Raw genomic sequence first — 21,221 nt, 5'->3', positions numbered from 1 at the left:
TTAGCAGTCTGGTAGACAAGGAGGCTGGAAGCCATAGAGACCTATGTCTCCATTATGGTCTCACTGGACCATTCTCACTCTGTTGCCTTCATTACCCTTTCCCATTGCTACTGTCCATTCCTTCTGACTGTGGAACAGAACACAGCTTCACAACTTCCCCCCAAATGCAGGTCTCTGAAGCAAGCATCTAACTCTCTCCGCAGATTCTGAAGTTGGCTTTGATCCCTTTTCCTTTCACCCCATCCAACCCCATACCTAACTAGTTGCCAAGTTCTTCTGTCCTTTCTATTCTGACTGAAATCCCTCTCAAATTAGTCTCTTCCACTATATATCCATTCTCATTTCCCAACTCAAGCCCTCCTTTCTAGCTTGAATTAACACAGATGCTCCCTGAGAACCCTAACTGTGGTCTCCCCTCTGCACCAATTTATATTTCATACTACCATTGATTAGCTTTCTTTTAAAATTAGTAATTTAAAAATCCCACTGATGTTGTTTTCTACTCAATTTCATTGGTTCCATATTTTACACAAAATAAAGTTCAAATTCCTTGGCATGCTATTGAAGACACTACAATCTGCCTTAACTACAGAGCTAGATCTCTTGTCACTTCTTCCTAAAAATTCTACATTTTAGTTATGTTGGGCTACTATCTTCCTTAACACATCCCATCATCCCAAGCATCTTCCAAATTCAAGCTGACACTTCTATGAAGCTCTCCCAATGCCCCGTACTAGACTGTGAGCTCCCGAAAGGTGAAACTCATATCTTAGTGTATTTGAATCCCCAGCACCAAGCACAGTACCTGGCACACAGCAGAGGCTAAATAAATGTTTGCAGTTGCTTTCTAAAGATATTTACTAGTAGAAACAAAGGAGAAAGAGTAAAAAGGCTACACACCCTTTCCCTTCTCCTTTTTTTGCCACTCAGACCCTGTAAGGAAAGACAAAGTCACAAAACAGCATGGTCCAGTGGGAAGAACACGGGGTTTGGAATTGGAAGACCTAAACTTAAGTCCTTACTCTGTCACTTACTAGTTATTGCAACTTTGGGCAAGTCACCACCTTTTCCAGTCTCAAATTCCTCATCAGTGTCCTATCTTAGAAGGTTGTGAGGATCAAATGACTTATGTAAAATATGTAAAAGCACTTCATAAGCTATATGGCAAGGCAATAGGCAAATTCAGCCAAATGAAAAATTTTAAAAATGAAAATGGCAGGTCCTAGACTTAGAATCCCAGGATTAAAAGTGAGGAACCTTGGCAGATACCAGCTATCCACTGGTATCTGACTTCTAAGGTCCCTCAAAAGGTAATCATTCTCAAGTAGGGTGGGTTAGGATGTTATGTCAGAACCACCTGGGGGACTGGGCACATATTTGAAAATGGTCCCCAGGAGGATCTGACAGCAGCCCCCAGTGCCACCTCTTAAGAACCAGTGCTCTAAATCAGTGCTTCCCAAACCTGGCTCTGCATCAGAGACATTTGGGGAGTTTCTTTAGGATAAGAAACTTGGTCCAATTTCCAAAACTTCAGTAGACCTGAGGTACAGGAAGCTGCACTTTTAACAAATGCCATGGGATTTCGATGTACAGCCAGCTTTAGGAATATGATTTGTCTACACATAAAAGCAAAACCAAGCTCAGATCATTCCTAGGGATTTTTGTCACAGGACCTTTTGGGATGGGATAGGGACAAACATGACAGGTGAATAAGGAGGATGGTGACTCTGGGTAAGGGGGACTCCAGGTGAGGAAGTGAAATGGGAGATGAACTGGCAGTGGGATGGAAAGAGTCAACATGGAGATTTGCCCTCCTCTTCATCCTCACCACTGCAGGCACCACCCTAGGATGAGGGGTTGTCCCAGGCAGCACTGGTGGAGGGGGAGGAAGAGAGAAATCCCAAGCTGTAGCAGTGGGGAGAAAGGAAGTTCCTGTGGTCTTATGTTTCTCTAGGTGGCTGCCCATACAAGTGGCTATACCTAAGGTGGGGGCTGCCTGGACTGTACTGACTGCCAGAAATGGGCAGGCGAAAAGTTAATTTTCTGTGGGTAAACTACCTTTGGAATTTAAAGTTTCAAGGGCTTTGCCCTTGAAATGTTTACCTTCGATGACATTTTCTTTGTATATGGTGGCCAATTTAAAGATGAGTTAAGCTCTTGAGATGAATTACTATTCCACATTCCAATCTCTACATCCTCTTCCTCTTCCCAGCCAGTGGGGCGATTTCCAGGCAATGGCATATCATCACCACACCAGCCATCTTGCATAGATTTTGGCCCTGATTGTGGATTTGTGATATAAAGAGAAACATACTTTAATAAAAGAATTCCTTCTGGAGAATAAGCATATATTAAAAATTGGGTAGAGAACCTAAGAAAACACACACACACACACACACACACTTATTTCCCTTCCTGCATCTGTACAGAAGGAATGTATGTTTTATACTGAGCTAAACGTTCCATGAAAAATAATATATTCTTATTTAAAAATTTAATAAAACTCCTCCATGCCTTTAACAAATCATAGTTCTTGAACATGGACAATGGTAGCACTCTTGTTTGTACCCACTTAATAATCTGCATAGTGACGCACAGGACAAAGAAGATGAATGAAATTTGAAAGAATTAATTTTTGTATATATTTTTATGGAGAATGGCCAGAGAGTATTCAAAGTCTTAAGCAGAAAGCATCTTATCTTCACATATGGCCCTTGGGATTCCTACAGGGTATCTTGTACACAACCTATGGGATAATGACAATGTTAATTTCAATCTTGGGTCTTTTCTGAACTATGCTACTTGTCTGTAACTTTCAGGGAATCATCTGACAGTTTGAATATGTGTCCTCATGGCTACACTAGTTAGCCTCTCAGGCTGGATGGCATGAAAGTTGCTAGTAGACTCTTCCTAGATAACCTAATTTGGTAAAATATAATTTAGATTTGATGAAGTATATGCAAATTAATAGTTACAGTTCTAAGAAATATGAGAAAAGAGGAAAATTCAGAAAGAGAATAAACCACGTTACAAAATCAAAGAGCAAAATACTGAACATCATCTATCATATTATATGAATATATTATAAATAACATAGAAACCTTATCTAATTATTTAATCATAGTGAGTGACCGCCACTGCTACACAACAGCTACCAGGCATTGTCAATAACTTACCAGATTTGCTTAATGCTTGTGGACCAACAGAGCTGGAGCCCCACGTGGATGTGCTGGATGCCGCAGCAATGGGTTCCCCCCAGCTGGGACCACTGTCTATGGGCTTACCCCATGCTGAAGTACCATTATCCACAGTTGTGGCTGGAGTAGAAGGCTCCCCCCAGGGCTCACCCCAGCCTTTAGAAAGTGTGGGAAAAGAAGTCATCAGCATAGAAGGTAAGGAGGTGCAGTGGAATAAGGGACAATAAAGAAAACTTAGGGACCAAGGATGAAGAACCTCATGTTTATGTACTGAATAATGATACTGGGATAGGCAAAAAGATGGCATCTGTTTTATGTTAAAAAAAGACAAACTATTTCCCATGAATATAACTATAGGGTGAGAATTTTTTTAACTTTTTTCACAATTACCCTCTAGGCCTAGAGCTGATTTTTGCATAGTTATGGAAAACTACTCTCCTTTGAGCATCAATTTAATTCCTGAAAAAGTCAAGTCATTCTAAACCAAACCTTGTAAATTGGAGCAGGTGATAAGCTGGGTGACAGTGTATGTATATTTGTACCAGCTGGGTACAGTGGCTGATGCCTGTAATCCCAGCACTTTGGGAGGCTGAGGCGGGTAGATCACCTGAGGTCAGGATTTTGAGACCAGCCTGGGCAACATGGCAAAACCTGGTCTCTACTAAAAATACAAAGATTAGCTGGGCGTGGTGGTGCACACCTGTAGTCCCAGCTACTCAGGAGGCTGAGACAGGAGAATTGCTTGAACCCAGGAGGTGGAGGCTGCAGTGAGCCGAGATCACGCCACTGCACTTCAGCCTGGGTGATGGAGAAAGCCTCCATCTCCTAAAAAAAAAAAAATTGTGCCACACGGGTACCCCTTCCACACCACCTACACTGGAAAAACAATTTACTACCCAGCTAACAATAATGGGTCACCTACTTTTTACATATGCTGAACAATGCTTATTTTAAAATCTGAAGTATTAGGCTGAGGTTGTCCAAAGCAAAAAAAAAAAAAAAAAAAAAAGCCATAAACGTTTCATTAAAAAAAATCAAAGCCAACAGGCTTCATCTTAGATACATACTTCTTCCTTTTAAGAATCAAACCTAAATTAATACAACAAACTATACTTAGACTAAAAAAAAAAAAATTAAGCGCCAAAAAGTTAGGTCATGAAAGCACTCCCATATCCACTTCCAATGAGACTATTAAGTCAATAAAACTTTTATTAACAAAGACAATGTAGCCAATCACACTTAACGAAAATGTTGTCGGGATAATTTGCAGAGATAGGAATTAGTTCATTATTAGAGAGGAAAGTAAGGATATACTAGAAAGGTATTGTCAAATGTTTTAAATACACAAACATATATACTGTATCTAAGTAGAGTTGGATTTCTCACCTACTTAAAAAAAAAAAAAATCCCTTCTAAAGCCAAATATACGACCTAATGTTTAGAGAGTACTGTATTTATGAGATACTTGTTTTATTTCTGGAGATACTTTAGTCAAATAATAAAACCACAAGTTAAGGCCTAACTCAAAAACAACCTGGAGAAGTGTATAGCATTCCCACTTGACCGCCTTTGTCCAATTCGCCTTCTGTTGCATTTCTAACACAGGATGAAGTGTGCAGGACTCAAACAACACTGCCAAAAGTGGAGCTCTGTTCTCTGGTGGTAAACATCACCCCTATAATTTTCTTCAAGCTGCTTCTGGATTACACTAAGAACAGCCTTTGTGTGCATATCCAGGCACTTTGTTATACAAATCTTATAATAACAGTAAGTTAAAACAAGGCTTGATTTCATAAAATAGAAACTTACCAGAGCTACTGCTTGCCTCTTTGTTTGAGATGGCACTTGCAGGTGTTAGCAGCTGATGTACCTGTGCTTGCTGGTCTGAACGGCTGTTGCCATTTGGGACGTTTTTGTTCCACATGTTCACATTTTTGTAGTTGTATTTGCTTGGATCTCCCCAAGCTGAAGTTCCATCATCAATCTCCATTTTGCGACGTATAGATTCTGGGGATGGTTCCTCCCAGCCTGTGGGTTCTTCTTCTTTTGCTGGGGCTGGTATAGGTCCCCCCAGCCAGCCTGTACCAGGAGGTTTGCCTGTAGCTGGTGGGATTCCCCAAGATCCAACAATGTCTTGTTGCTTGTTCCAGTCTGGAGAACTGACTGGCTTTGACGAATCTCCCCAACCTAGAGACTGATTAGACTTTGGAGGGTCTCCCCATCCCTGGGAAGGAGTAGGTTTAGAAGATTCGTCCCATCCTGATGAATTATTTGGATTTATGTTGTTTCCCCAAGTAAAAGAACTAGTTTTACCAAGTTCGTTCCAACCGGAAACGGACCTGTCACTGTCACTACCTCCTGAGCTGGATTTCTTATTGGCCTCACCCCAATGGTTACTCCTTGAAGTTTCTCCCCAGTTATCACTGGCAGAAACAGACCACCCTTGGCTTGATTTTTGTCCATCACCCCATCCCTGTTTGTTCTTTTGCGAGTCATTCCATGCAGCCTTCTCCTCTTTGCTATTCCCCCACTGATTGCTCTTGACCATTCCTGTAGCAGCAGAATCGTCTTCCCACCCCCCCTGGCAGTTTGAGCCTTTGGAATCTCCCCACCTCAGAGCAGGTTTGGGATCGCCCCACCCTGACACTGATGAGGTATCATTACTATTAGGGCTAGTCTTATCTATACATGCCCCTGAGTTAAAAGTCTGTGTTGCAGAGCTTCCCCAGGCCTCTGTCCCATTGTCAGTCTTTCGTTCCCCTCTAGGTGATGTTTCTGTATCCCAGGCAGTATTCTGCTTAATAGGAGTCTGTCCCCAACCAGAGTTGGACAGGACACGTGGATCTAAGTCAGTTCTGTTTACAATGCTTTGGAGTAATGTGTGCTGATCAATTTTTCTTCTGTCTCTACTCTGACTTTCCCCAGTTCCTTTTTCCTCAAGGCGTCCAGTGCTTTCTGTACTACCATCGCTCTCCACTGTACCTCCTGTTTTGGCCCACACACTGCTTTGCTCATTTGTCTGAGATGTGGCAGAACCCTGATCCTCTTCCTCAGTAGATTTCCATCCATTTGTAAACGTCTTACCATTGCCATTTGCACTGTCATTGGAATGCTGATTGCTAGGCAGTTTGTTCCACTCAACGCTGGGTAAATTAGTGCCAGTGTTTTGTGCAGGGGTTCCCCATCCTCTTCGACTTCCTCCAGAATTTGCGCCATTTCCACTTCCCCATGATGTACTCTGGGAGTTTGCTGCACCAGATTCCCACACACCACCTCCTTTGTTGGTGTTAACTTGAAAGTTAGTGCCCATAGGACCATTTACGCCAGACTGCATTAGAGTTGCATTCACAGTGTCACCATTAGCTTGGCCATTAGGGCCTGAACATTTGTCTCCAGAGTAATTAGAACCATAGGCACCCCATGTAGTACCATAAGAGCCTCCACTTTTTGACTCTCCATTGCTAAGGTGAGAAAGGGAAGTGCCATTCATACCTGATGGAGCCTGCATCTGAGGATGATTCATTGTGCTCACACGCCAGGCCCCTGTGTTACTACTAGGCAGCTCATTATTCTGCACTGAACCGGAGTTTGGTAAACTAGAGGTCATAAAGTTAGTAGTGTTATTTGGTCCAGTCATTTCAGTGGTAATATTTTGAGGTTGACCACTGAATGAAACCTTCTGTGTACCACTTACTTCAGATTCACAAGTTTCCTGAAGGCTTCCCCAGGTACCATGGGTAGAACCACCACTCACTTTAGAGTTAATACTCTGATTGTTAGGCATCTGGCCTATAGTACTGCACTGAATATTAATGCCAGAACTACCACTCCCTACAGGCCCTTTTAGGGCAAGTCCATTGTTCTCTAATACTGGCCAGGCACCATGGTTGCTAGCTGAATTCAAAGTGCTTGGATTTAACCCTCCATTTGATGAAGAACTTACAGTGCCCCAAGCATTCATTCTACTGTTGCTACTTTCAGACTTGCTTTCAGGAGCATCCACAGAGACCTGACATGTGCTTATTATGGCTCCATGGGAAAAACCCCACGGCCCAGTACTACTTCCACGGCCCACATTATTGCTGCTGCCAACTACACACTTGTTTTGGGAACCAAGTCCGGTGCTATTCCGAAGGCCATCTTTTTCACCACCTGTGTTCCCTGAAGCCATGATAGTGATGTTTCTCTCTGATTCAGAACTGGAGGCAGAATCAGCATCCATACATTCTGAAGCCAACTCCGGATCACTGCCAGGGACTGAGGGCCATGCTTCTTTTTCCGACAAGTCACTTACAACAGCATTCTTACAGTTTGTGCTAGAATCACTTGTAGAAGACACAGGTCCCCGCTGGGAATTTTCATAATGGGATCCTGAAGTACTGTGGTTTATATCTAGGATAAAGGAGAAGTACAACTATTTATAAAGTGTTAGGCCATTTCAAAATGATACTAAAATCTAAGAAAAATGACAAATATGTTATAAATATATGTGGCTCCTCAATTTAACAAGCTATGATCCTTGGCAGAATGGTGACAAGGGTACTGGTTATCTTCTAGCCCCCAACTTTCCATGTTCAACTGATAAGATCCTAGAGGACATAACAGCCCCTTGATAAATACTTGCTGAATGAATACATTGTTAACATATTGGTAAATAAAAGAATTTTGGGCCGGGCGTGGTGGCTCACGCTTGTAATCCTAGCACTTTGGAAGGCCGAGGCAGACGGATCACGAGGTCAGGAGATCGAGAACATCCTGGCTAACACGGTAAAACCCCATCTCCACTAAAAACACAAAAAATTAGCCGGGCATGGTGGCGGGCGCCTGTAGTCCCAGCTACTCGGAAGGCTGAGGCAGGAGAATGGCGTGAACCTGGGAGGCGGAGCTTGCAGTGAGCGGAGATAGTGCCACTACACTCCAGCCTGGGTGACAGAGCGAGACTCCGTCTCAAAATAAAAAAAATTTTTGGAGTCAAGAAGGTCTAGGAGGCAGCTATGCATTAGGATAACGGAACAACCCAGGCACAGAAGCCTGACATGGAAAGATGGGTAAGGAGAAGTGAATAGCCAAAATTTGATAAAATGTATCAGAAATATTTTTCCACCCTCTGTTTTCTAGTATAACTTTTCCACACAACTGTTTTGGGTATTGTAACAAGTTTATAAAAATTTATAAGAATGGTAAAAATTTGAAAGCTTTTATCATTACATTCCATTTCATTAGTGTCTATATTCAACCTGAAATATTACACCCAAGTAACAGTATTTTTAGTTCAACTTCCTCTCATAAAATTTTCTTAATTTACCTTCCTAACCGCATTTATATAAAAGAACAGAAAAGTAATGGTTAATTATATGTTGAAGATCACAGAATTATTATGATCTCAAAAAATCAACTGCTGACACTGGAGACGTTTAATGACCAGTCATACAATCCTATAATCTTGGACTTCCTGCTATGTATTACTATTTAGTTATTTTACCACAGGTAGGGCAGTTCTAGTGCTTTTGAATAGTTCCCCAGATTCTTAAGTCTCACTTGGTTTAAGGATCTGGTAGGTAGACATTCCTCAGGGGCATTAACCTGCATAAGCCACGTGCATTTTGACTGTCTTGAGGAGGTACATTATATTGCAGTTTTCTACTAGAGTACCGATCAGAATCACATGTAGTGCTTTTAAATATACATGTTCAAGGCAATGTCCCAGACCTAATAAGCCAACCTTCAGGGGTTGTAGGCCTAGGAGATAAAAAGAAGTCACTATTAAGGTGATTTGCTAAAATGGAAAATCACATTCAATTTGCATCATTTTCTCTCAAAGCACAACCATTAAGAAGCAAAAGATGATGAGCTGCAAAGAGTCTGGAAAAGTGACTGGAGAGAGACCGGAAATGACATAAATTCATCAAATAATATACTTTAAAGTTCCATAGATGACTAATTTCCACTCCCTGTTTAAGAATCATTTCTTTAACGATTCCTAAAGCTGCCAAAGAAGATTTGCCATCTTTCAGTGCCCATAAGGAGAATTTCTCATGAAATAAAGGGTAACAATAAGTCAGTCTCATTGGGTGTAAGCAAACCAACACGCTAATATCTGCACCAGCACCATCAACAAATGTTTGGCATTCAGTACTATGTCTGACAACTTTGTGCACACTTTTATCACTGAATCCTTAGAGCCACACTAGAGGATAGGTATCACCTTCACTTGCAGATGACAAAACTGAGGTTCACGGGTTAATTTATGGAAAATTAAGTGAGAAAGGCAGGATTCATCAGAATCCTTCATAAAGCAAGGTGCCTAAGAATGTAGATAGGACTCTAGAAGCACCAAGATTCAAGTCTGGACTCTGTATCACCAAATCTGCAAAACCGGAATATAAACAATACTTCTTAACCTGGTTCTTTTGTTAATTGTATCATCATATGTAAAGCATTAAGCTCAGTGCTGGCTGCAAATAAGTGCCTCGTTAGGGTCAATTTGATGTAGTGATTAACAGCACAGATTGGGCAGCCAGAATGCTTGGGTTTAAGAGGCACTCTACCATTTACTAGCTGTGTGACCACGGCAAGATCCTCAATCTCTGTGCCTAGTTTCATCTCTAAAGTAGAAACAGTATTAGTACCAGGCCAGGCGCAGTGGCTTATGCCTGTAACTCTCAACACTTTGGGAGGCCAAGGCAGGGGGATCACGAGGTCTGGAGTTCGAGACCATTCTGGCCAACATGGTGAAACCCTGTCTCTACTAAAAATACAAAAAATGAGCCGGACATGGTGGCGGGCGCCTGTAGTCCCAGCTACTCAGGAGGCTGAGGCAGAATTGCTTAAACTGCGGAGGTGGAGGCTGTTGCAGCGAGCTGAGATGGCGCCACTGCACTCCAGCCTGGCGACAGAACGAGACTCCATCTCAAAAAACAAAAACAACAACAAAAACGAAACAGTATTAGTACCAATCTCACACAACTGTGGTGCAGATTATTAAAAGTACTCTGTACTGGCCAGGCACGGTGGCTCACGCCTGTAATCCCAGCACTTTAGGGGGCCGAGGCGGGAGGAACACGAAGTCAGCAGATCGAGACCATCCTGGCTAACATGGAGAAAGCCCATTTCTACAAAAAATACAAAAAAATTAGCTGGGCGTGGTGGTGGGTGCCTATAGTCCCAGCTACTCGGGAGGCTGAGACAGAATGGCATGAACCTGGGAAGCAGAGCTTGCAGTGAGCCAAGATCGCGCCACTGCACTCCAGCCTGGGCAACAAAGCAAGACTCTGTCTCAAAAAAAAAAAAAACAAAAACAAAACAACAACAACAACAAAAAAAACAAAAAAGGACTCTGAACGATATCTGATCCATATTAGGTGCTTAATAAATAAGGGCCATTATTATCATTGATAAATGCATGCTAATGATTATCATCTTTTAGTCCTATCTCCAAAGCATGTTTTTCATTCCACCATGTCTCCCTTATAAAGAACAAAATGAGAAATCATATAACTTCCTTCCTTAAAATTTCCACTTAGATACCTGAAGCAGAATCTTCAGATTCCAGATTTATACTCCAACAGAGTGTAAATTGCTGTCCTCCCAAACGGGGCAAAAACTGCTTCTTTCAAGTTTTCCTCATCTCAGTAAGTTTCCTAAAACCTAGAATTTATCTTTTATTCCTCCCTGTGCACAGCAAATCCAAAACATCATCAAGTCCAAAATCCATACATCTTTTTTTCCAAATCTAAGACAGTCCAGCCCTTGTCACTGTCTTTTCCTGGACTACTACAAACGTATTTCTGCTGCCACTATTTGCATGCGTAAGTGTGTGTGGCCACTTTCATAAGGCAGGAGTAAGAAAACAAGATTGGCCATCGAAAACAAAACTACCCAAATGGAAAATAAAGAAATGAATCCAGAATTCAAGAGTGAAACACCAGAAGCATTCCCAAAATGACAAGAAAAACACAAAATTACTTGTCATCAATACTACTATTTGGTCCAGTGTTAGAAGTAGTAACTGATAAAATATGACTCAAAAATGAGAGGTAAAAATAATAGAATAGAGGCAAAAAAGATCAACATGAAAAAACAATTTCCTTTCTATATGCCAAAAATAATCCAGGAGAAAATGTTGATGGGAAAAGATCTTAATCATTAACAGCCATAAAGTAACAGGAATAAAGCTAGCAAAAATATTTAAAGTCATATATGATTATATTTTATTGCTGGCTATAGAAGACACTTGAAAGTAAAGAAACTTGTTCCTGGATGTGAGGGTGTAACAATGCTCTAAGTTTAATTCAATTATAAGAAATTGTTAACAAGAGTCTGTAAAATGATTACAAGTGATTTAAAAATTCTGTAAAGCAAATGGGAGAGGAACCCTCTAAAAAATTTCAAAAAGAGGTTGTGAAGAAGGGAATCTGTACTATCAGGAAATAGTTGAACAGCACTGCATTGCCAGAGAGCACTTTGACTGAACAGAAAAAGTAACCCAGAAACAGATCCAAGTATATGTCAAAGATACTATTTCAAGGATTAGCATTTTAAATCAGTGGGGAAAGGGAATATTCAGTACTTGAAAACTTTTTAAAATGAGATAATAAATAAAAAATAATCCCAAATGATTAAAACATTAAAAGATGGAATCATGAAGCTATCAGTGAATAACTATTTTTATACATAAACCATACGTGGCAGATTTCACTTGTTAATGTTAGAATACATCAAAAGCAAAGCAAAAAAGCAAACGCCTGAATATATTCTGCAAATGAGTTCTATCACCTTTAATGTTAGTGAAAAATGTTCTCAGATTCTGGTCATGACCCGGTTTGGTGGCTAAGTTTGTTTTTTAAAATATTATTAACTAAAATCCCATTTTCAATCTAGAAGCCACTTGATCAAAACCTAAAGATTATTTTAAAAATTGGGTTACCAATGGTGAGTTACAAGGCATTCTGGGTTGTAAAAGAGGTTGTAGTTTAGGAAAAAAAATTCGTTTGGCATTCTAGCTCATGCCTGTAATCCCAGCACTTTGGGAGGCCGAGGCGGGAATATCGTTTGGGTCCAGGAGTGAGACCATCCTGGGCAACCCTGCAACACCCCATCTCTACAAAAAATAAAAAAATCAGCTGGGCGTGGTAGCATACACCTGGGGTCCCAGCTCCTTGAGAGGCTGAGGCAGAAGGATCACTTGAGCCTGGGAGGTTGAGGCTGTAGTGAGTTGTGACTGTGCCACTGCACGCAGCCTAGGAGACAGAGCTAGAGCCTCTCTCAAAATGAATAAATAAACAAATAAAAATCAATAAAAGGTGTTGGCTGGGCACAGTGGCTCACTCCTATAATCTCAGCACTTTGAGAGGCCGAGGCAGGAGGATCAACTGAGGTCAAGAGCCTGGGGCCAGCCTGGCCAACAGGGTGAAACACCATCTCTACTAAAAATACAAAAATTAACCGGGTGTGGCGGCAGGCCCCGATAATCCCAGCTACTCAGGAGGCTGAGGAAGGAGAATCACTTGAACCCAGGAGGTGGAGGTTGCAATGAGTCAAGATCGCACCACTGCACTCCAGCCTGGGCATTATGTAAGAGCAAAACTCCATCTCAAAACAACAACAAAAACAAAATGTGTTGCAGGGGATGGGAAAAGACGCTATTAAAACTGAAAGGATGAAAAGAACAGGACTCCTCAGGTATCATAACTTATATGTTTCAGAGTCAGAGATTATTTCAGATTTGGAAGAAGTCAAATAATTTATTTCACTTATAGACATACAAGACCCAGTGTTGTAAATGATCTGGAAGATAAACATAGAGGAACATCATTAAGTAGAGTATTATCACTCAGCTTTCCAGGAAATAATGAGAAACAGTAAATCTCTGTGCTAGTAGGAAGAAAGGGAGCGGCTGAGTTTTACTGAGTGTAATGCAAAATGTTTATATGCTGCAATGCTGTAGGCAAACTTAAGATTTGGAAGGTTGTGCGTTATTTAGAAATATTTGAAATCCAAAGCATCATTAACATCCTACTTTCATACAAAATGCCCATAGAAGTGTGATCACCTACAGTACCACACTCAAAAAAAAAAAAAAAAATTGTACATAATAGAACATCTATCCAAAAAAGATCAAAGAGGTTATGTGGGGGCTGAATGAAGACTGGTGATAATTCTAGCGACATAAAAAAACAGCATCGGCTGGGCGCAGTGGCTCATGCCTGTAATCCCAGCATTTTGGGAGGCTGAGGCGGGCAGATCACCTGAGGTCAGGAGTTCGAGACCAGCCTGGCCAACATAGTGAAACCCCATCTCTACTAAAAATACAAAAGTTAGCTGGGCATGGTGGTGGACGCTTGTAATCTCAGCTACTCAGGAGGCTGATGCACGAGAATTGCTTGAACCCAGGAGGCGGAGGTTGCAGTGAGCCGAGATCGCACCACTACACTCCAGCCTGGGCGACACAGCGAGACTGTTACAAAAAAAAAAAAAGAAAGAAAAAAGAAAAGAAACTGCATCACTTATTCAGGAAGAATTTAGATCCATGGACCTTCAAATATTTTTCTTCTAAATATATAGCATCTAACAAACAAAACAGTTAAATATTTATTTTCTGCCTTAAAGACTTTCAATTTTGCCAGAAAGGGAAGAGCTTCAAAAGTAAATAACATTTACATTTTACAATGTTTCCAAGGAGTATGAGAGAGATGGTACCATTGGGAATATGAGAGAACCTGAGATATACAGTTTCAAATCACTCTTTTTTTTTGTCAGACGGAGTCTCGCTCTGTCGCCCAGGCTGGAGTGCAGTGGTGTGATCTCGGGTCACTGTAAGCTCTGCCTCCCGGGTTCCCTGCCTCAGCTTCCCGAGTAGCTGGGACTACAGGCGCCCGCCACCACGCCTGGCTAATTTTGTTTTTGTACTTTTAGCAGAGACGGGGTTTCACCCTGTTAGCCAGGATGGTCTCATCTCCTGACCTCATGATCCGCCCACCTCAGCCTCCCAAAGTACTGGGATTACAGGCATGAGCCACCACGCCCGGCCTCAAATCACTCTCACGTACAAAATTCAAAATGTCTCATCTGGGTATTCTTGCCTTTGGTTCAGGGGTTGGCAAACTTGTTCTATACAGGTCCAGTTAAATATTTTAGGCCTTGCAAGCCAGATGGTTTGTGAAAACTATTTAACTCTGCCATTGTAGCTTGAAAGCAGCCCACAGACGATATGTAAATGAATGGGTGTGGGTACCTCCCAATAAAGCTGGACTAAAATAGGCCCAAAGAATAAAGAAGACAAATGCAATATCACAACCAAATGCAATGCATGAATCATGACTGGCTTCCGGTTTGAGAGATGGGGTGAAAGTGGTAGGGAGATGGATATAAAAGACATCCTTGGGGATGTTGCTCTAGACCAGATGGTGAACACCTCAACCAGGGCAACTGGTGGCAGTATCAAGGGGAGATAGGAAAAGTGGGAGGTATTTAAGAGTTAAAATTTGCTGGGCACGGTGGCTCACGCCTGTAATCCCAGCACTTTGGGAGGCCGAGGCGGGCGGATCACAAGGTCAGGAGATGGAGACCATCCTGGCTAACACGGTGAAACCCCATCTCAACTAAAAATACAAAAAATTAGCCGAGCGTGTTGGCGGGCGCCTGTAGTCCCAGCTACTCGGGAGGCTGAGGCAGGAGAATGGTGTGAACCCGGGAAGCAGAGCTTGCAGTGAGCCGAGATCATGCCACTGCACTCCAGCCTGGGCAACAGCGAGACTCCGTCTCAAAAAAAAAAAAAAAGAGTTAAAATCAGCAGAGTACAGTAACCCACTGGCCTGTGAGACATACAGGAGAGAGAAGAGTAAAGCACGATTTCAAGGTTTCTAGATGGGTGACTGGATGAATGGAGTCAGCAACTATTTGAGCAAAGGAACGCAGGAAGAGGAAGTGGTACGGGGCAACACAAAAAGTTCAAGTTTGGACATACTGAGTTCTGAGGGGCCCAACGTCAGCTGAAGACTTCCAGAAGAGGACCTAAAATGTGGGGAGATCTGAAACAAAGCCTTGGGAGGGAACAAAAAGGTTTGCATTTGACATTCAGAAGATCAGTGACTTCAGCAATAGAGTTATTTTAGTCAAGGGAGCAGAAGCCAGATTATGAGAGACTGATGTAATATATTAAAGACTGCAAGTACAGACTATTCCTTCAATAACACTGAAAGGGGGGAGGGAGAAATTCTGTAATAGCCTCAAAAGAGTATGGGGATTTTGCCAGGTGTGGTGGCTCACACCTGTAATCCCAGCAATTTGGGAGGCCAAGGCAGGCAGATAGCTTGAGCTCAGGAGTTCAAGACTGGCCTGGGCAACATGGCAAAACCCCATCTCTACAAAACACACAAATATTAGCCAGGCGTGGTGGCGAATGCCTGTAGTCCCAGCTACTCAGGAAGACTCACTGAGGTGGGAGGATTACTTGAGCTGGGAGGCTGAGGCTGTAGTGAGCTGTATTCATGCCACTGCACTCCAGCCTGGGTGACAAAGCGAGACCCTGTTTCCTCCCAAAAAAAAAAAAAAAAAAAAGAATATGGAGGCTTAACAAAATTTTTTTTAAGGATAGAGAAGATCTGAGTTTGTTCATCGCCCAACGGGAAGGTGCAAGTTGCAAGCAAGTAGTAGAAGTTGCAAGACAGCAAGGATGTACACCGTGTTAAAAGCCCAATGCAAGAGCACAGATGGATGGGGATGGACAGCATTTTAATCTTTAAATATCTCCAGAAACTTTAATGTTAACACTTTTGGTTAAAACATCCCAATTATTGGTCATTCACCATTATGCTTCAAATGTCCTTTTCTTTAAAAAAAATAACTATTTCAAACACAGAAAACCATAAAAGAGTAATATAAAATATACCCATACACCTTAAGAAATACATTACTAATATGGCAGGAAAAACTCTACATGCTTTATATTTTATATAAACGCTAACATACTGTGAACAAGCAAGGAATAAATTCTTGGGACAACTAGCAAAAATGTGGATATAAACTATTAGAAGATACTGTTGTTGTTCTTTTACTTAGGGGTGATAATGGTATTGTGGTTGTATAGGAGACTATGCTTCTTCTTAGGATAATCACCTGTGGAAGGATTAAAGTTGAAGTGTCATAATGTCTGCATGCTTACTCTTAAATGGCTCGACAATAATGTGCACACGCATATATGAGAGAGAGAGAGGTGTCAAGTCAGGATGGGAGAATGTTCACCACCACCAGTTTTGGGTGGAGGGTACACGAGTGTTCACTATGTTAGTCTTCTTAACTTTTCTGTATGGATCATGTCAGGTGGATAAAAAATAGGATAGAACACTTTGGCCTATAAGAACAATATTGCTCCTGTTGAGCCTAGTGGTCCCCCCAAAGCCTTCACTTTCATTACATGGTTTGTGGGCCCCCATATTAAAGAGTTATTTCACCCCTTTGGGGTCTAAGTGGTCAACTGCAAAAAAGAGGTCTCAAGTCTCAACTTAAACCATCAATAAGTGTCTGAGGCACAGCCCCAAACTGGCAGCCCAGGGCTGGTCTGCAGAGTTGTCTAGTTTGACTAGCACAGGATTCTAAAAAAATTAAAAATGAGAATGTAAAAAAGCCAAATACAAATAGATCGAACAAAACAAAACAAAACAAAAAACCAAGCCAACATTATGTTCCCCCAATTCTGAACTACATGTAGTTCACAACAAAGAATGTTTGTGTTTCTGGGCTACTGTGCCCGCTGTTTATACTATCTAGTACCTTGTTCTTCACTGGCCTCTAGGCTACTTCCTAACCTGTAAAATGAACATGATACTATCTACTCTGTAAAAGAAGTATTAAATGAGTTAGTAGTGTGTGGGCACAGTAAGCACCCCATCAGGATTAGCCACTGTATCGTTATTAATATTAATAACTTGCTAGAAGCTGGATATACCTAACTCATAAGAGGCCTTCACTGACTCTCCTGGTCTATTTTGCAAGCTAAAGTTTCTATTACCAATCCTAGTAACACCTAGAAAGATGTTTTAATGTAAATACATAAAATATGCTGTTAAGTGGGGATTCATAAATTTTATAAGAGACAAAACTACAAATCTGGCTCTTCTTTGGAATGCCTTGGCTTCATCATCTGCATTTTCTAGTTGTTTTTTGAGATTGAATCCAGGCTTCAGTCAGATTGTTGCACCCTCCTCACTTCCACCTTAGCCTCCACATCAATGCAGTCCACCCTGGTAAAATTCTTTTAGAAATAGGCACGATGTTTTTCCTTCTCAGACTTTTTTTGAAGGCTTCTTCCTATGCCCACACCTGAGGCCTTCTTCTCATCTGAACTCACACCTGTAACACTTCTGATATTTTTGACTCATAGTTATTTTTGAGAAGCAAGATTCTTACACTCCTGTTGTCTCCATTCCAAAAACAGGTTCCTTTCATTTCCCCAAGTGAAAAGGCATATTTGACATATTTTCTAAATATACTATCCCACTTCACTGTTTTGTTCAGTACCATTCCACCTTGCTTAGCTCACAGCAGGTACTCCATCATTTGTTGTATAACTAACCTCTCCCAAAGTTTTTAACTGCATTTTTCATTATGCTGATGACCAGTACATTTGCTTCCAATCTGACTTCCCAGATGAACTTCAAATGACTAATTGTCTACTACTTGGCATTAGATCTAGTATTAACCAAACTCTTCTTGAAAAGTACAGGTCCTTCTATAAGAGTTATTAGGAAGATAATTTATTTGGCACCTAGATATCACGCATTAAGCTAGTTCCTTTAATAACATGTCATGTAATTAAGTCAACACAGCAACCTTATAGGGCTGGGTACTACTGTTTTACAGATTAGCAATGTCAGATGTGTTAGGTGGCCAAGCTCATACAGGTAATAAGGTGCTGGGAAATTAGGGAGTAAATATTAGCTCAGGACAATGACTTAAATTTGTATCCTTTCCAATAACAATGTGCCTATGCTAGAAAACTCACGTTTGTGTCCTCTTCCTCATTACCAATCACATCCTGTATGTTGCCAAAGCACAGCATGGTGGTTACAAGCATAGCTTTGGAATCAGACAGATCTTGATGTGAGTCCAGGATCTGCTACTTATTCACTGTGAAATACCATAATATATTACAATGTACAGAGTAGTTCTTGGTATATAAAAGAGAGCACAGGTGTAGAAAGTGAGTAACTACCTGGCACAGTTAGGAAAGACTGCTCAGGCACATGGAGCAATTAAGTAACCTGCCCAAGGTCACACACACTGGGATATGCGGGCACCGGGATGTAAGGCCCCAGTCTATCTGATTCTAGAGACTTCCTTATCAGTATGCTATACTGCCTCTAGAAGTGTGTTCTTGTATGGGCACCTTGATTCCCCCTCAACCCTAGCACCTAATTCTCTACCTGGCTTGTGGTAAAGCTTTAAAATAGTTGGATAAATGAATGGATGGACAGACTAACAGACCATCAAAACTTTCCAGAACATGTTGAAACAAACTGGGCTTTGAGAAAACCTGTAATCACATACTAGATTTATTTTCTGCCTCACGATCACTATCAAGCTCAGAGAAGCCACTCTGAGGCAAATAACTGAATGCATTTCCTCTGTTTGAATATAATTTCCATGAGTGCCAGTCTTTTTATGGCATGTGGTAACTGAATGAGCTTGGGGACGTTATTTAATGTCTTGCTGTGTCAGCTGCCTCTATTCAAAGTGGAGGTAAGAACTCAGTCTCACAACGTTGTTGAAGATTAAATGCAATAATATGTATAATTGCTCAGCACATGGCCTGGGGGGAAGGGTGCTCAATTTTAGCTATAGTCTTATAGTCAACTTTAGCTATAAGCTCCTTATTAAAATGGGCTGAACCGAAGGGAGAATCAGTAATTAAAATAATCATTTTAAAGTAGGTAACTTACAGGAAATATTCTAAGATTCCCCATTCATAACTCCCTATAAAGAACTCTTATATTAAAGCCCAGATACTGATGAATACAAATACATCACCAAAAAGCTACGAATTTATCAACTTGCTATACAGCTAATGATGATAAGGTGTGAGTCTCGTAAGAAATGCCTTCTCTCACCTGACTGGTTTTTGCTGTTCTGCACCTCTCCGTTATTTTGTGGCTGTTGATTTGTTAAAGCACTGCTTTCTGACTGGCTGTTTAACACTTTAACAGCAGATCCAAGGTTTGCTGCTATAACAGGAAAATGCTGACCCCTCTTTAGAAGCTGTTTGTGTTCCTGGTGGCGAAATCGTGGAGGTACTTCACGAGGATACCGAGGCAAGGCCTGTGGCTGCTGCTGTGGCTGCTGCTGCTGCTGCGGCTGTGGCTGTGGCTGCTGCTGCTGCTGCTGCGGCTGCTGCGGCTGCTGCTGTTGCGGCTGCTGCTGTGGCTGCTGATTGTTGGCTGTAGCTCGCTTGGCATTATTATTAGTGCTGGTTGCTGTGGAAGTGCCGTTATTAGAGTTGGCAGGCTGAGGCTGGCTTACACTGGGCTTTATCTGTTCTGGCACTAATCCCAACAAAAGAAAAGGGGTGGAAAAGATTAGCCAGTAAAGTGTACCTCCAAAGTAAGCCATCTAAATTCAAAGGCACTAAGAAAAATAATCCTAAAAAAACAGAAGCTTTCTGTGAGCAGGGATATCCTCATTTACAGGCTCAAATTTTGTTAGGAGATGTCACTGCCAAGAGTCAAATTTCACTTCTGCTAACTACCTATCCAATAAGGGCCCAGGGACCTTTGGCCAAGACAACAACTCATGTTCACTATCTCTTTTCCCACATTATACTCTGGTCAAAGACATCATCATCGGATCATCACAAAACCAGGGAACTCGCAATGACTCAAAGAACAAATGTGGCCAATCAATTTTCAGTAGTCCTAAGAGAATCCTCTATTCCTTGGCAACTGTTCTTATTCTGCCTCATTGTTAATGTGTTTGGTCTCTATTTTTCATCTTTGGAAGACAACACAAGAACAACACAAGGTTAGAAAACAATCTGCTGGTTTTCTTACAAAAAAGGCTAAGTTAACAATGTCTGTCTTTGCTAAAAATGTAAAATCTGAATCATATAAGACAAACTCAGAACATGGAACTAAAGACAAAGATAACATATCTATGAGATGAATCAAAATGAGATAAATAATCTGGATGCTCTATCTTAAATCTGAAAAATAAATCGGAAACTGCAAATAGGGAAATTTTTGACTCATAAAAGAATGGAAAGAAAGAAATAAAATGGATGGAAATGCGTTAAGCCAGTGTAAGTAAACCCAGTTGGAGAAGTACAGAGATGCATGGTGTATGAGCTTTTGGTGCCAGGTTTCAACCCCAGCCCTGCCTTTACAAGCTTTGTGTCTTTGGGCAAGTTGTATAAACCTAACTGAGCCTGCTGTTTTCTTGGTAAAATGGAGATAGTACCTACACCTTGCAGAGCTATCCTAAGGTTAAATGTCTTCATGTTTATAAAACACAGAACATAAGGCTATATAAACAGTGGCTATTCGTTAATGACTGACACAACTGCTATACTTTGGTAGCAGTTGAATGTTTCTATGAAATGTTTTAATGTATCCTCACAGATACCACTGTCAGATCAGTGAAGTGAAACACCCCCATGTTACTGGTGAGGGCACTCAGAGAAAAATCTCCATTCAAGGGTTAAGAGCTCCCACCCTGGAATTAAAACAGCCCACCATTCACCATCTGAGTTACCTCTGCGTCTTTCTCCTCTATAAAGTAGCAACAGTCTTGGTCAAGTGCCCAGTGTGTTGTAACCACTCAGTAAACAGAAGTGACTGCTGTGTCCAAAAGAAATCTTTATCAAATGCCTACAATATATATGACAATGTCATTAAAGCCTTGGTCACCTGAGTTTACAATAGCCACCAGCTTCCTCTTCCACACTCTCAGCTCTAGCCTCCCTTCACCTAACAAACTGATCTCCCCATTTTTCTTTCTTCTCTGAACATCTGGTAAATTTAGTCTATGTCATTT

The 21,221-nt window shown here is 41.3% G+C and overlaps 1 protein-coding gene across 17 annotated transcripts in view; it reads right to left on the bottom strand.

The window, feature by feature from the left end:
- Nucleotides 1-21,221, bottom strand: part of TNRC6A (trinucleotide repeat containing adaptor 6A) — a 213,092-nt gene that overhangs the window by 28,443 nt on the left and 163,428 nt on the right. For 7 of the 17 annotated variants that reach the window (XM_054533659.1, XM_063717218.1, XM_024233423.3 and 4 more), the window contains 5 exons: nucleotides 19,304-19,735; nucleotides 5,007-7,589; nucleotides 3,177-3,353; nucleotides 2,104-2,279; nucleotides 901-933 (listed from right to left, as the gene is read on the bottom strand). In XM_054533659.1, coding sequence (XP_054389634.1) covers nucleotides 901-933; nucleotides 2,104-2,279; nucleotides 3,177-3,353; nucleotides 5,007-7,589; nucleotides 19,304-19,735 — 3,401 coding nt within the window. Of the gene's footprint in view, nucleotides 1-900; nucleotides 934-2,103; nucleotides 2,280-3,176; nucleotides 3,354-5,006; nucleotides 7,590-19,303; nucleotides 19,736-20,939; nucleotides 21,056-21,221 lie in introns of all 17 variants that reach the window. The other 10 variants (XM_063717211.1, XM_054533663.1, XM_063717213.1 and 7 more) reach the window with 7 other exon arrangements.

This window comes from Pongo abelii, chromosome 18, assembly GCF_028885655.2.
Source record: "Pongo abelii isolate AG06213 chromosome 18, NHGRI_mPonAbe1-v2.0_pri, whole genome shotgun sequence".
In the NCBI taxonomy this organism is placed as follows: Eukaryota; Metazoa; Chordata; class Mammalia; order Primates; family Hominidae; genus Pongo; species Pongo abelii.
The sequence above is the reverse complement of the archived record's forward strand: the minus strand, read 5'-3'. Positions and strand labels throughout refer to the sequence as shown.